At 45.8% G+C, this 14,934-nt stretch overlaps 1 protein-coding gene across 2 annotated transcripts in view; it reads right to left on the bottom strand.

Moving 5' to 3' along the window:
- Positions 1 to 2,626, bottom strand: part of CDHR3 (cadherin related family member 3) — a 73,670-nt gene extending 71,044 nt beyond the window's left edge. For both annotated transcript variants that reach the window (XM_040260813.1, XM_040260814.1), the window contains exon 1: positions 2,475 to 2,626. In XM_040260813.1, the coding sequence (XP_040116747.1) occupies positions 2,475 to 2,520 (46 nt within the window). In that variant the 5' untranslated portion in view covers positions 2,521 to 2,626. The remainder of the gene's footprint in view (positions 1 to 2,474) is intronic.
- Between the last annotated feature and the right edge of the window lie 12,308 nt (positions 2,627 to 14,934).

Here is a 14,934-nt window from a genome sequence, read left to right as displayed (position 1 = left end):
CAACTCCCGGAGTTCACTCAGACTCATGTCCATCGAGTCAGTGATGCCATCCAGCCATCTCATCCTCTGTCAGCCCCTTCTCCTCCTGCCCCCGATCCCTCCCAGCATCAGAGTCTTTTCCAATGAGTCAACTCTTCGCATGAGGTGGCCAAAATACTGGAGTTTGAGCTTTAGCATCATTCCTTCTAAAAAAATCCCAGGGCTGATCTCCTTCAGAATGGACTGGTTGGATCTCCTTGCAGTCCACAGGACTCTCAAGTTGTTAAGAGGTGTAAATAATATCAATAGTTAGGCGAAAATAACATCTATCCCACCTGCCTTTGGGCTTAGGTAGTGTCACCTGGAGATGAGATTTATGTGACCTGTCAAAGGTGGCATTTGCTTCAGACATTTCAAACAGTTAAAAATTATCTTTGCATTTTATGACAAAAGTGACCATTTTCTAACGTAGAGCCTGTCAAAGTCCAATGAGTTCATACAAATGGTTGCAGGAACTTGAGGGACTTCTCATTTGTTAAAAGTGAATATAATTGTGCATTTACTTTTTTGTCTTTTGATGTTACACGTTTAATGTAAAGTTGGTATTCTAGGAAGATGTTCCATGTTTACCTACTGTGAAGCACTCCCAAGCTTTAAAGGTTATCAAAGATTAAAGATTTCATTGTTTGATGTTTTTTCTCCCCCCAAAGAATTTTTGTGGGTGGTGTAAGAATACCACAGGGTGCTGCAGCATAAAAGTAGATCTTAGGTAAGCTTCTCAGTGATGTGAACCGAATGCCAAGCTTTCAGTAGATTAACCACTTATATTGTATGGTTTCCACATGTAAACATGAATTGGGTCTGTCTTGCCTAAGTTTGATCTCACTGGCACCATATTGTAGCAATTAGAAATCAAGACAAGCTATTTTGCTCTTGTAAGTACTACTGTACTATAGTTCAGTTTACCAAAGTTCTTGAAAGAGATGTCCAATTATCCTTAAATGATTACTTTCCTACCTAAAAGCAGGGAAGGATCCCTTTTAAGTATATGGAAAAATGGACTATAAAGGGCAAAAATGGATATATTTTCATTTGTTAAAATATTGAATAAATATTAATAGATTCACTTACAAAAAAAAATCCATTTTGGGATTTCTTTGGTGGTCCAGTGGTTAATACTCTGAGCTTCCAATGTAGGGGTCATGGGTTTGATCCCTGGTCATGGAACTAAGATCCTATATGCCAAGTAGCCAAATTTTAAAAAATAAAAGTCCATTTTTATTTATAAGCAAATAGCCTAAATAAGAGTAAAAGCTAACCCCTTAACATATAAAACATTTCTATTTCATACCAAAATTTAACATGATGCTTTATGGAGAACAAGACAAGAGTGTACACTCTTATCATTATTTATCAACAGTCTGAAGGCATAGGGCCAGTAGTTGAATAAGAGAAAGAAAAGAGATATAGGAGAACAAGGAAGGAAAAGTATAAACATTTATTATTTTCAAACCTGGAAAATCCATGAAAATCAATAGAAACATCATTACAAATAAGATAATTCATTAACAGAATTCCATACATTATATAAGGATCAATTAAAAGATAAAGGGCAAAAGAAGATTTCATTTACAAATGCTAAAAAAGAAAAGAAAAAGAACTAGAAATATAATCAAAATGTGCAAGATCCATATGAAGAAAATCTCAGAATACTCATGAGAAAATGAAGACTTGAACATGTTTCTAGAACCCTGTTCTTGAATAGAAAGACTCAGTGTCGTACAAATCAGTAACATTTACTAAGCATTTACTAGATAACAGACATTCCTCTAAGCGTTTTACTGTATAACTCATCAAAGATGTAAATTACCCCCAAATTAATCTGCAAATGTAATATGATTGAATTCTATACATTATGCATATACTACCTATTCAAAAATAAGATTTAATTTAAAAAGCTCAATTTCAATAATCCCAGCTGACAACACTGAAAAATCATCCAAGATTCTTGAAGCACTTGAATAAGGAAGAGGGAGTGCCAGGAACAGGAGGTGAATCTTTGCCTTCTATCAGAAGTTTTCTTCTCTCAGGACTCAGACACTGACCCCTCTGTACCTCAGTTTCCGCGTAGGGTGACTTGGCAACCTCAGCTTGCCGCTAGAAAGCTCCAGAGTAAGGCCAGAATCTGCACAAAGTCTAGCTGACATACACACAGAGCTCTGCCAGGAAAGCTCTTTCCCAGCTTTAGGTCTTGAAAGGACTACACAGGCCAAGAGGGGAAGTGGAACAGTCTGTATAAACATGGATTAGATGGGGCTTTTGGGGCACCCTCTTCTCCAGATATCCCACCCCGGCCTCACAGGGCTCCCTGATGCTGACAGTCCCACACTTGAACAGGGCCCCCCAGGGGCAATTTCCTCCTTCGGGGACTTTATCACACAATGATATCTAGCAAACTGAGTGGGCCAAGTCAGGGAGTAAAACGGAGCTCCTACCTGACAGCGCACCCAGGAGAAGCAGGAAGAGGACGACCTCCTGCATTTTGATAGTTCACTTCTGTGTACCCTTCTCGTGCATCGTCCAGGGCCTGAACCCCGCGTTATCACACCTGGGGTCTATTCTAGGTGCTGCTCACCTTCTGCTCCTGGCTTTGTTGCCACTCAGGAAATCAAACAGAGGCTTTGGTGTCACTAAGGGAGACTCCAAACACCACAGGACTGTTTGTGCTCTGATTACCTGCTTCTCTGATGGCATGGTACCAAGAGGTCAGCCAACCAGCTGATGGGGTCAGCTCAGAGCCCATCTTGAAAGTCCACATCCAAGGTGCGTCTGCACAGAGAGCCCCAGAAGAGAAGTCAAAAGAGCAACGAAAGAGCAGAGACACTGAGGTGATATGAAAAGCTGAACACAGCAGTGCCATCCCCGACAGGCTCCGTCGTCCTGTCACCAGGCACCTTGTCATCCACAGAAACGGGTAGGAAGTAAGAATTTTTCTGCTGTTCTGAATTGTTGAGTCAGACTCAGATTTGGAGACTAAAGCATTCATTCTAAAGAGAGGAGCCAAGAGCTGGGGCCAGACCCCTCCTCAAGCAGACTCCATCCGTGGCTCCCCGCAACTCCCCCTCCCGCCCCGGTAGCCCTCAAAGATGTCTGTGGAGGAAGATTTTGGTGGAAGCTTGAATGCACAGGGAAGTGATGTGGCCCGTCCCTGGGGCTGCATTGCCCTGCTCCATGCTTCCATGTCCTGTACAGCCCTGTGTGAGGCTCCAAGCCCTGGTGAGTGAGACACAGCTCGAGTCCAGCATCCACTCAGACAAGGAGCAGTGGCCGTGCAGAGGGAGGGTGAGAGTAGAGCAGCCTGTTCCCTCAACGTGGTGCAGTAGGAAGACAGTGGACACAGTGGAAGGAAGCAGGACTTGGACCCTCTCTTCTGTTCCTTTCACTCAAGAAATGCCTGCCGGGGGAGGCGTGCCCACCCAGCCAGCCCAAGGTTGGTGGCAAGAGACGGGTGGGGGCACCAGGGACATGAGCCACTGGGAGACCCTCAGGAGCTCTGAAGACTACATGTGCCCCCTAGTGAAGCAGCATCTGGATACACAGAGGTCAGCCCTGGCCAGTTAGTCTGTAAGAGCCCCGAAAACTGCCACAACAGACTGAGAGAGACAACACGGAAGGCCAGCTAAGGAGTCATGCTTGTCCCCTTCCCTCACCTCCTCCCCAGGCAAAGAAACCAGAAAACACCCCACACCCAGGTGCCAATGCTGCAGCAGGGGAGAGGCTGAAAGCAAGATTTAAGTTGAGATTGAGACGGAAGCTGTGAAAGCTATCAAGGACGATGACTAACTGAAAGTGAACAGGAAACAAGCTATTAAGGAACAAGAAACGGAGCTGTAAAGGAGGCAGATGAAAAACAATGACTGGAGGAAACAAAGCCGTTTCTGTTTATATGCCCCTGGATCGAGACTCCTAGATAAACCAGTTACAGCCGCTCCTAGGCACAAGGAAAGTGAGGCTCAGAGAGGATGCGTAACTTGCCCATTATGTCCAAACCTTTGCCAAGCCCTTTCTAGCCTCCTCAGTGACGCTTACAGCCTCTTTTTCCAGTTTGGCTGCCACCACTGGGGCTTAGGGGCTTCCCTTGTGGCTCAGCTGGTAAAGAATCCATTTGCTATGTGGTTCGATCCCTGAGTTGGGAAGCTCCCCTGGAGAAGGAAAAGGCTATCCACTCCAGTATTCTGCCCTAGAGAATTCCATGGACTGTATAGTCCATGGGGTTGCAAAGAGTCGGACAGGACGGAGCGACTTTCACTTTCGCTGGGGCTTACTTAGGTCCTGGCATCTGACTGAGACGGTCTCCATAGCATCCAATGAATCCTATAGGAAACCATCAGGTTATTTTCCCAAAAGTACAATTTTGATCCCTCATTTTTCCCTTGAGAAAAGTCGACTTTTCCTATATAAAGCAGGAAGTGAGATTCAGAATATAATGTCAGTCTGTAGGTAACTTTCTGTCTAAAATAGGTAAATGGCAAGGATAACATAGGTTTTGTTGTGTGAGCTTAGGCAAATTACTTACCCTTTTAGAATCTCAGTTCCACTTCTACAAATCAGGAAGAATAACCTGTGATGGAGCATTATTGCAAATAGTCCATGAGCTAATGAAGTGAAACAAACTGGCCCATAGCATGTGTTCTAGCAATACTGTATTTTTCCTAACAGGGCTGTAGTGAAAGCTGCAACATAGTAGGTAGTCAATAAACGTGGGCTGAAAAAAAAGATGAAGAAACAGTTGCCAAGTTACCAATTCTCACCTCTCAGTTTTTCCAGTCATATTAGTTACTGTAAATAATCCATTTCATTATGCATAATTAAAGCTGAAGTGATGCCTCAGATTAAGTTATGGAAGACGTCAGAATAATTAAGGCTTTGAATGAAAGAAACTCACATCTGTTTAATTTTCAGCCTGACTGCACAGCGTTCTTCACGTTGCCTTGTTTTCACCAGAAATAGGGGAATCTCCCGTTCCCTCCCCTCTCTGGTCCTGGAATCATAAAGGTCAGATTTTGGGATCTGCTATGGGTTTTTTTTTCCTCCTGTAATGACAGCTTCTATTTCTAGGCCCTAAGGTTGTTTCTGCCATTATCGTGTTATATTGTCCTTTTGTCAGCTCACATCTCCTTCTGAAATCATGTGGTCCAGGTATCTAGGACCCAGCTGGGCCAGAATCACACAGAGGCTAAACAGGACCCTGAGGCCCCCTGCTCTCTTGTTCTGACCTCTGAGATCCTAAGTCCTGGTTCCACCCAGGTCTCAATCAGGTGAGATGAATTGGGTAGCTTGAGGGCAGGCAGCCCTCTGGGGTCACATGGAAGACCTGGGGAGACTTCCGCATCATGTCTGGCCTAGCGATGGCTCAGACCCATAAAGCACCTGAAGGGACTTTTCTGGGATCCAGCTACTGCAAGTGTCTAATTTGCTAGCAAAGGCGTTGTGTTCTGAAGATTCATCAAATTGGAACTTGGAGCATACTTTCCTACAGATGGATGACTTGCCACCTACAAACCCTTACGTTCTCTGTGCCAAAGCCTTTGACTGTGTGGATCACAAGAAACTGTGGGAAATTCTGAAAGAGATGGGAATACCAGACCACCTGACCTGCCTCTTGAGAAATCTGTATGCAGGTCAGGAAGCAACAGTTAGAACTGGACATGGAACAACAGACTGGTTCCAAAAAGGAAAAGGAGTATGTCAAGGCTGTATATTATCACCCTGCTTATTTAACTTCTATGCAGAGTACATCATGAGAAACGCTGGACTGGAGATTGCCGGGAGAAATATCAATAACCTCAGATACGCAGATGACACCACCCTTATGGCAGAAAGTGAAGAGGAACTAAAAAGCCTCTTGACGAAAGTGAAAGAGGAGAGCGAAAACGTTGGCTTAAAGCTCAACATTCAGAAAACGAAGATCATGGCATCTTGTCCCATCATTTCATGGGAAATAGATGGGGAAACAGTGGAAACAATGTCAGACTTTATTTTGGGGGGCTCCAAAATCACTGCAGATGGTGATTGCAGCCATGAAATTAAAAGACGCTTACTCCTTGGAAGAAAAGTTATGACCAACCTAGGTAGTATATTGAAAAGCAGAGACATTACTTTGCCGACTAAAGTCCATCTAGTCAAGGCTATGGTTTTTCCTGTGGTCATCTATGGATGTGAGAGTTGGACTGTGAAGGCTGAGCACCGAAGAATTGATGCTTTTGAACTGTGGTGTTGGAGAAGACTCTTGAGAGTCCCTTGGACTGCAAGGAGATCCAACCAGTCCATTCTGAAGGAGATCAGCCCTGGGATTTCTTTGGAAGGAATGATGCTAAAGCTGAAGCTCCAATACTTTGGCCACCTCCTGCGAAGAGTTGACTCATTGGAAAAGACTCTGATGCTGGGAGGGATCGGGGGCAGGAGGAGAAGGGGATGACAGAGGATGAGATGGCTGGATGGTATCACGGACTCGATGGACGTGAGTCTGAGTGAACTCCAGGAGTTGGTGATGGACAGGGAGGCCTGGCGTGCTGCGATTCATGGGGTCGCAAAGAGTCGGACACGACTGAGCGACTGAACTGAACTGAACTGAACTGAACTTGATATGCAAAACGCTGTAGACTTCAGACGAGAACTTCCTTCAGTAGGTCTGTGGGCAGGGAGGGCCACCTTTGTGTCTGGGGGGAAGCTCTGTCCGTAGTTCCCATTCATCCAGTGCTGGAAAACTGGGGACTTCCAGGATCCAAACCCTGGGACAGGACCCCCAGGTCATACCATTCACGTGCCCTGCCTCACAGGCCCCTCTTGGGCAGGGAGTACTCAGGGCCCAGCACACATTCTCAACAGCAGCAGCCATGCTGATGGCATGAAGCTGCTTGCAGGAACGGGAAGCAGTCCTCGGCAGGGGCTTCCCTGTGTAGCCGCTGTACTGGCATGCACACAGCTCCAGCACCCAACTCCCAGGGTTCTCTCACACATCTGTCTCCCGTCAGTCCTAGGGTGCCTTTCCAGGCCAGAGAAGCTCTTAAACTTTATTGCATCCTGGTTGCTTCACATGTAACACTGAGCCAGATACATGGCTGGTGCTCAAAATATTGTGGACTTACTCAGTTTACTTTCTACTCCCTTGCCCTGTGCCATTCTCTCCCCTACCCAGAACACCCATCCAGTGAGAGCCCCTCAGCTCTGGTGGGGAAGGAAATTAAATTGCACAGCCTTCCCTACTTCTGGAACCTCAGGAGCACTCACTCCCAGACTGGCCATGAGGATCCCAGGAGGGGCCCCTCTGAAGCTGAGCCTCAGTAGGAAAGGGAAAATAATTTCCCTCTGCCCTCTGAGTCCTCAGCTGAGACCCCAGTAATAAAAGACAGATTAGCAAGAGAAAAACAAGCAGAAGTTTTAATATGTATACTTCATGGATAACGGGCCTCCCTCGGCGGCTCAGCAGTAAAGCATCTGCCTGCCAATACAGGAGACATTGTGGGTTCAATCCCTGGGTTGGGAAGATCTCCTGGAGAAGGAGATGGCAACCCACTCCAATTCCATGGGCAGAGGAGCCTGGTGGCTAGAGTCCATAGGGTCGCAAAGAGTCAGACACAACTGAGCAACTAAACAACAACATGGTACACAGGAGATAGCCAGGGAAAAATGAGTAATTTCCAGGGTAGCTTAGAATTCAAGATTAGACACCATCTTAATAGGGAAATAGGAGGGTGGGGTACATAATCTTACAGGGAAGAAAATTATTTTGGGGAAAGATTTTTAGGGCCCTTAGAAGAATAGAGAGGAGGTGTGATGGTTTTTGATAGTTTGTCTGGCTGTGGTGTCCACCTCTAGGCAAAACACCACATCTCTTTTCAATTTGCATTTTTCATCTTGTGAGTGAGGTTGAGCATCTTTCCCCAATATTAAGGAATCAATACTGCTTCCTTTTCTGTAAATTTTCTGTTCATTTCTACCATTTTTCTACTGAATTTTTGATATATCTCTTGCTGGCTTGTGGGAAGTCTTGCTATGTTAAGGAAATTAACACTTTGTCTGTAACAGGCATTGCACATATTTCCCCAGTTTACCATTTGATTTTTGAATTTGTTTATAGGAATTTAGGCCATGTAAAAAATGTTTGTTCTTACATAGTCAAATTTATCACTTGTGTTCCATGGCTAAGTAGCACACAAAATCTCTCTGAGATAATTTTTAAAATTTCATCTTTTCTTCTAGTGCTTTGCTATGGTCTGGATGTTTGTGTCCCCCTAAAATTCATATCCTGACATCCTGATGCTCAATGTGATGATATTAGGAGATGGTGCCTTTGGGAAGTGATTCACTCATGAGGATGGAGCGCCCGTGGAAGGCATTAGTGGCCTTATCAATGAGACCCCACAGTGGCCCCAGAGGGCTAGCTCCCCCTTCTATCAAGTGAAGATACACTGGAAAAAGGGTCATCACCTGACTATGTTGGCACCCTGATCTCAGACTTTCAGCCTCCAGAATGGTGAGAAATACATTTTTGTTGTTTATAAGCCATCTGGTTTGTGGCATTTTGTTATAGCAGCCTGCATGGACTAAAGCATACATTTATCATTTTATTTTCCACTGGAGGCCTCTGATCTATTTGGAGTCATCCCTTCAGGTGTGAGGTGGGATTCAGTGGGAATTTCTCTGTCCAGCAGCTGTCTCAAAGTTCTCTTTAACTAGCTGAGCTAGAGCCCTCCTGGTTGGCCCCACAATTTGAGGACAATGGAATACTTTTTTACCTACATCTCCAAAGGGTGGTTATGCTTGGGACAGAATTATTAAGTCAAGAAAACGCCTTGGGGAGCTCTGAACCAGAAGACCATGGTCAGGAAGAAAGAGCAGCTTCTGCCAAGAGATGCCAAATGCACATATGCAGGACTCTACATGTGTATGAAGGTGTTAGCAGGAAATGAGAATTTCTGTCTAGAATTTTCATTTAAACTGCTTTAGAAAATTTAATCTAGCTATTTTCAGATACACCCAGTCAACTTCACTGCCTTCCTAGCCAGTCTGGTTTGATAGACGAGTCACAGTCAAGATTTTCTTCTCCTTCTCTCTCCTTATCCCTGAAGCTTACAGCAATGTCTGGCTGCTTTCACATTCATCAACATGGTGTTGAGGGCTTGGGGAGGGGGTGGGGGCTGGATACCTACTCTTTGGCCCTCTGATGACTTGCTACTTCAGATAAACCCCATCCTTCCCAGTCTCCAAACTGGCCGCCCAGATCTCCTGAGTCCTGTCCATGGGCTGCATCCTTTCGAGGGAAGTGATGTCTCCTTGTTCTGGTCTCAAGGCCCCATGGGTCTGCTCTCCTCCAGATATCTTTTCTGTCTCACTCAGGAGTCTTGCGTATTTTCTGATGACCACCCATACTCCTTTAAGAATACAGGGAACTCAGGACAGCCTCTGGCCCTATATGTCACGCCGGCATTTCTACCCCATTGTTGATACAGAACAGTGGAAGCAAGCTTACAGTTGCCCTGCACTTCCTCCATCAAACAGAGCACAGGTCCCTTCCACTCTCAGATCTCCAAACTTACAAGGATTTTCTTGCATATCTCCAGCAGACATACCCACACCTGTGAGCTGGCCAGTAGGGAGGATTGAAAGGATGCATCATTTCTGTCTGCATCTAACTCCTTTTAACTCTTCAACCCTCCTCTATTTGGGTTGAAAGCTCTATTTGTTGGCTTGGAAAAGGGGAGAGTGTGGTTGGAGAGAAAGCAGGGAGAAATGGGTGTTGCTTTCTCATATCTTACTTCAGTTTTCTTCTGTTTATACCTGAATGGGCTTCCCAGGTGGTTCAGTGGGTAGAGAATCTGCCTGCAATGGAGGAGGTGGAGACACAGGAGACGTGGGTTCAATCCCTGGGTCAGGAAGATCCCCTGGAGGAGGGCATGGTCCTCAGTGGGAGGGCATCCCACTCTAGTATTCTTGCCTGGAGAATCCCATGGGCAGAGGAGCCTGACAGGCTACATTCCATCGGGTCTCAAGGAGCACAAGGGAAGTGACTAAGCACGCACGCATGCCTACCTAGACAATGGATTCTGAGGCCAAGGAGTTTTGGTCTTTGTTTTCTATTTCTGCACTGTTGGGATTATTGGAAACTAGGGCTGCCATGACAAAGTACCACAGACTAGGGGCCTTTAACAACAGAAATTTATCTCTCATCCCAGAGACTAGAAGTCTGAGGTCAAGATGTCAGCACAGTTGGTTCCTTTTGAAGGCCCCGAGGAAGAATCTGTTCCATGTTCCTCTCCTGGCTGCTGGTGGTTTGTCGGCATCACCCTGCTCTCTGTCTTCATCTTTTTATAGCATGGTCTCTGTGTGCATGCCTGTCTCTGTATCCAAGTTTTCCTTTTCATGAGAATGCCATGGACTTCCCTGGTGGTCCAGAGGTTAAGAATCCACCTGGAAGCCAGGGGACACAGGTCCCATCCCTGCTCCGGGAAAATCCTCACACACAGTTCTCTAAAGAAACTTGACTAATACTAGTACAGTACCAGGGATTAGAATTTCAACACACCTTTTGGAGGAACACAGTTCAACCAGCAATAGAAACTTCAGGGTACAAGTGACTGATGTGTAGGCCTGGGCTGAGGGAAGTATTGCATTAATATTATGCATGCACTACACTCCAGGTCTGCTGCCGTTGCCCGTGGCGCTGCTTACAATCCCACCAGCGATGTGTGAGGCTTCCAATTTCTCCTCATCCTCCATTTTCTTAATCTATAGGTTTCCCCCTGCCTCTTTTTTCTCTTATAAATCATTTTTTTGTTTATTAAACTGGGTCATTTTTCTTATGGATCTTCCCACAGCCTATATTTTAATGATTATTTTCCCATGCACTGTTTAAAATGTTTGTGTTTTTGCTGTTTTTCCTGTTAACTATCCCATTCCAGGCAACGCACCCCCGACTCCACTCAGGCCTTCTGTCTCCACAAGAGCATCAAGCCCTTCCTGCCCCAGGGCCTTTGCACTCACTCTTTCCTCTGTCTGGAACATCCATCTCCTCCACTGGCCCTGGGACTGATTCCTTGTCAACATGCAGGTCTTCAGTTAAATGTCCCTCTTCTAAGAGACCTTCCTTGACCACCCACTCCTGATCACTCTCCCTCCAAGCTCCCTCATCCCATTCATCCATGGAGCTGACCACAGTTTTCACTGTGTATTTCTTCATGAGGCTATTTATTTACAGTCAATCAGACTGTGAGTGCCAGAAGCAGGGCCCACATCTGTTTTGTTTCCGACTGCAGTCCAGTATGGGTCACAGCACCATTAACTTGTTAAACAAATGAATGAGTCAACACAGGAATGTTGGACCTGAGCTCAAACAAGTGGCAGGATTCTGTGTATCAATCCAACCCCTAGATCCCAGACAGAGGCCATTACAGAGAAGACAGTCATAAATGAACCACCCATTGTAAGCAGAGGAATCAATTAAAGCCCTGTTTATGTTTCTTTGTCAAACATAATCACCTAGTGTTTGAATTAAGGTCAGGCTCATTGTTTACAGCCTCAACTGAAAGTCCAAATTTGATAGGGATTCTACAAGCTTCAGTTGCTTGATTCCCAGGCAGAGGGCCTAGCCTTCCTTATCCAGATGTGAAGAACTAGGAGGTACTGGTCCCTCTCAGGTTTGTCCTGTAACATCCAGAGATGTTCTGCAACTTTTCCCATCACGAGATAGGTGGGGGCAGAGCAGGAAGCCCATGGACTTGGACTTAACCTGGAACCCTGCTCCTCTATTTACATGCTTTGTGACTGGGCAGGTCGCTTAAACCCCTGACTCCGCTTCCTCATCTGCAAGGTAAAAATAATAGTACTTTCTCCCTTGCAGAGTTCATTGTGAGAATCAAAGGGTGCATCTGTGTGAAGTATCAAATTCTGGGCACATTGCAGCTGCTCAGACACAGTATCATTGCATCCCACAGAGAGGCACTGAGTGCTACGTTGTTGCCAAGATTTTTAGGAAGCCACTTGCTGATGCTTACACCACCATCATAAAGGAAGGAAGATAGGAAAGAAAGGAAGAGACAGGAGAGGAAAGGAAGGAAGGCAGGCAGGGAGAAATTTTTCCTTCAGGTTAAAAATTACTACCCTTTACAAAATCACTATAAACAAGACCTTCATTGATAAATTTTCCAGCTACTGTCGTTGTTCACGTACTTTAAATCTTTTTTTGAAGTAGCAGGGTATACATTATCAAAATATTATAAATGAGACTTTCACTGCACTTATAAGTTGCAGTAACCAAATTTATAGTGATGGAAACAGAAACCTTATATCACAGCTATCTCTATAACAAAAGTGAGCATTCATACAGTGCCTTCATGTGCTAGAAAAGGCTCGACATATTTACTATATATTAACTCTGGGATTTCTTTGGAAGGAATGATGCTAAAGCTGAAACTCCAGTACTTTGGCCATCTCATGCAAAGAGTTGACTCATTGGAAAAGACTCTGATGCTGGGAGGGATTGCGGGCAGGAGGAGAAGGGGACGACAGAGGATGAGATGGCTGGATGGCATCACTGACTCAATGCACGTGAGTCTGAGTGAACTCTGGGAGTTGGTGATGGACAGGTAGGCCTGGCATGCTGCAATTCACGGGGTCACAAAGAGTCCGACACGACTGAGCGACTGAACTGACTGAACTGAACTGAACTCATTTAGTCTCTACAGTACCACTGTGGGACAGCTGTACTAATATTATCCTCCTTTTCACTCGATGAGGAAACCAAGGCACAGAGAAGTTCAGGAACGAGCCTAGTGTTAGAAATCCAGGAAGTGATGGAGCCAGGATTCAAACCCAGGCAACTGTGCTCCAGAGTCTGGGCTCCCAGTCACTGTATTGGTAGCCTGTCTGCCTCCGCTTATTGCACTACAGAGGACACCCACATACACAGATAACACACAAATAGAACAGTGCCCCTTGCTCCTAGCACTTCTCTAATAATCCTATCCCTGTATTCACTGGGGAAAAAAACTAGCTGTGGGGGAGGCGGGTATGGGAAGAAGCCACAGACCTGAGGATCACACCTGGTTTGGTTTGGTTCTTTCTTTTTTTCATTTGCTGTTTGCTGCTAGAGGAAGAAGTCCTGCTGTCATTCACTGAACTGGGGGGCAGGGAGGGGCTCCATCGTGGGGAAGGAAAGGAAGGTGTTTCTGGGATCTGGGTGCTTATGACTCTCAGCGTTTTCAGCTCAGGGTGTTTTCATCTCCCTAATGGGCACCAGCACCTGCTAGCAAAGCAGTCAGCTTGCCTGTGGGAAAAGAAAGGATGAGATGATTGAATGCTCTGTGCTTTGTTTGGGGGAGAGAAGAAGAGCCCCAACCCTTGATGGATCCCTAGGGCAAAGGCCTGAGAAGAGGGGCCAGCACCAGTGTCTCTGCAGTGAGAGCCCCCCTAAAGACAATGGGTAACCGGAGACCAACAGGGCCCCTTTCCCAGTGAAGAGCTCTATGGCAAAGCTGGCCCATGGAACCACCCACAAACCTAGACCGAGGCCTGGGGCAGCAACCTGAGAGCTCAGAGGCCCTGGACTCTCGTGGGTGGAGGTCTCCTGGGCTTCATGGCAGGGGGCCCCATCACACAGGTCTGGACCTCTTGACTTTTACCAGTGCAGCTAGACTCTGGTAAAACTGAAAAGAAGAAAGGTTTTATTCAATGCCCTCAGTTTTGGATGTTTCTCCAACAGATTTCCAGGAAAGATTTTTTTTTTCTTTTTTTTTTAACATGTGTTCCCCATCCTGGACCCTCCTCCCACTTCCCTCCCCATCCCATCCCTCTGGGTCATCCCAGTGCACCCAGGAGAGAATATTCCAGCGAACAATTATTCCTGGAAGTCAGTGAGTTCTCCAGCCATATGAACTTGAGAGAGGAGGGGGAGGGAGATCAGGCAAATAAAGGTTTTTACTCAGATTTTCTCTATTCCTACCCTAGCAAAGCGGTCTGAGAAAGACAATAACCTTTTTTCTTTAAGTGTTTCTGGGGTTTTGAATTTGGCAGGGTCCTTTCTGCCTGAGATGTAGGCACTTTTTCTGCATTTCCTCTTCATGGGGATAAAGACTCTGCCCCCATTAAGGGGATATGAAGCAAGGGGAAAAGAGGTGGGGAAGGAGGGAGCCCACCGAGCCCAGGCAGGGGCTGGCCTGTCTCTGCTCTTGGCAGAAGTGCGTGGTTCCACCAAGCTGGGCCCAGGGCTCTCTTTGCGTCATTGCTTTGCCTGCTTAAGGATGATTGGCTGATTTGATTAGTTGACACACTAGTGTCCCTGGGAAATTCTAAGTGATGCAAACAAGCATGAAAGGAAACACAGAACAAGCTGAGGTTTCTCTGTACCCAGGATAGAGGACAGCTCTGCTTTCATGCATCAGTTCCCCGGGTTGGTAATTAATGCTGAGGTCTTGCTAGAGTGGAGGCCAAGGCCAGAGTTTCCTTGAAGAGTCTTCTATATAATAGGGTTGGTTGTGAGCTACTTGACTCACAGCCTTTGATGATGTGTGTTTGTGGGGGATGGACTACACCATTCTATCCATGGCAGCGCCCCAAATAGAAAGTGGCCATCACTGAGGAAGAGCCAATTCAGAGCTCCTTGGGTTCTAACCAGGAAGGTGGTATTTGTGGCAGATGAGGTTTTAGAGTATGATAACCAGAAGATGTTTCTTTTTGAGCCAGATTGAGGAAGACACATTGTGTGTGTGTGTAAATACTGTAATTTGAATACATGGCTTTTGGCAATAACTGTTGGATTGGCTTAATCAGTTACACATGGTGTGTGTGTGTGTACCTGTGTGTGTGTATATGTAAGTACGACTGGGGTGGACCTGCCAGAGACTCCCCATTTCTGTCCTCTTTTGAGGAATTTGTCCTCCCATGGACCCTAGAAGGAGG

The sequence above is a fragment of the Oryx dammah genome, unplaced genomic scaffold, assembly GCF_014754425.2.
Source record: "Oryx dammah isolate SB20612 unplaced genomic scaffold, SCBI_Odam_1.1 HiC_scaffold_18, whole genome shotgun sequence".
NCBI lineage: Eukaryota > Metazoa > Chordata > Mammalia > Artiodactyla > Bovidae > Oryx > Oryx dammah.
Note: the sequence above shows the minus strand (reverse complement) of the source record. Positions and strands in the feature narration are given on the sequence as shown.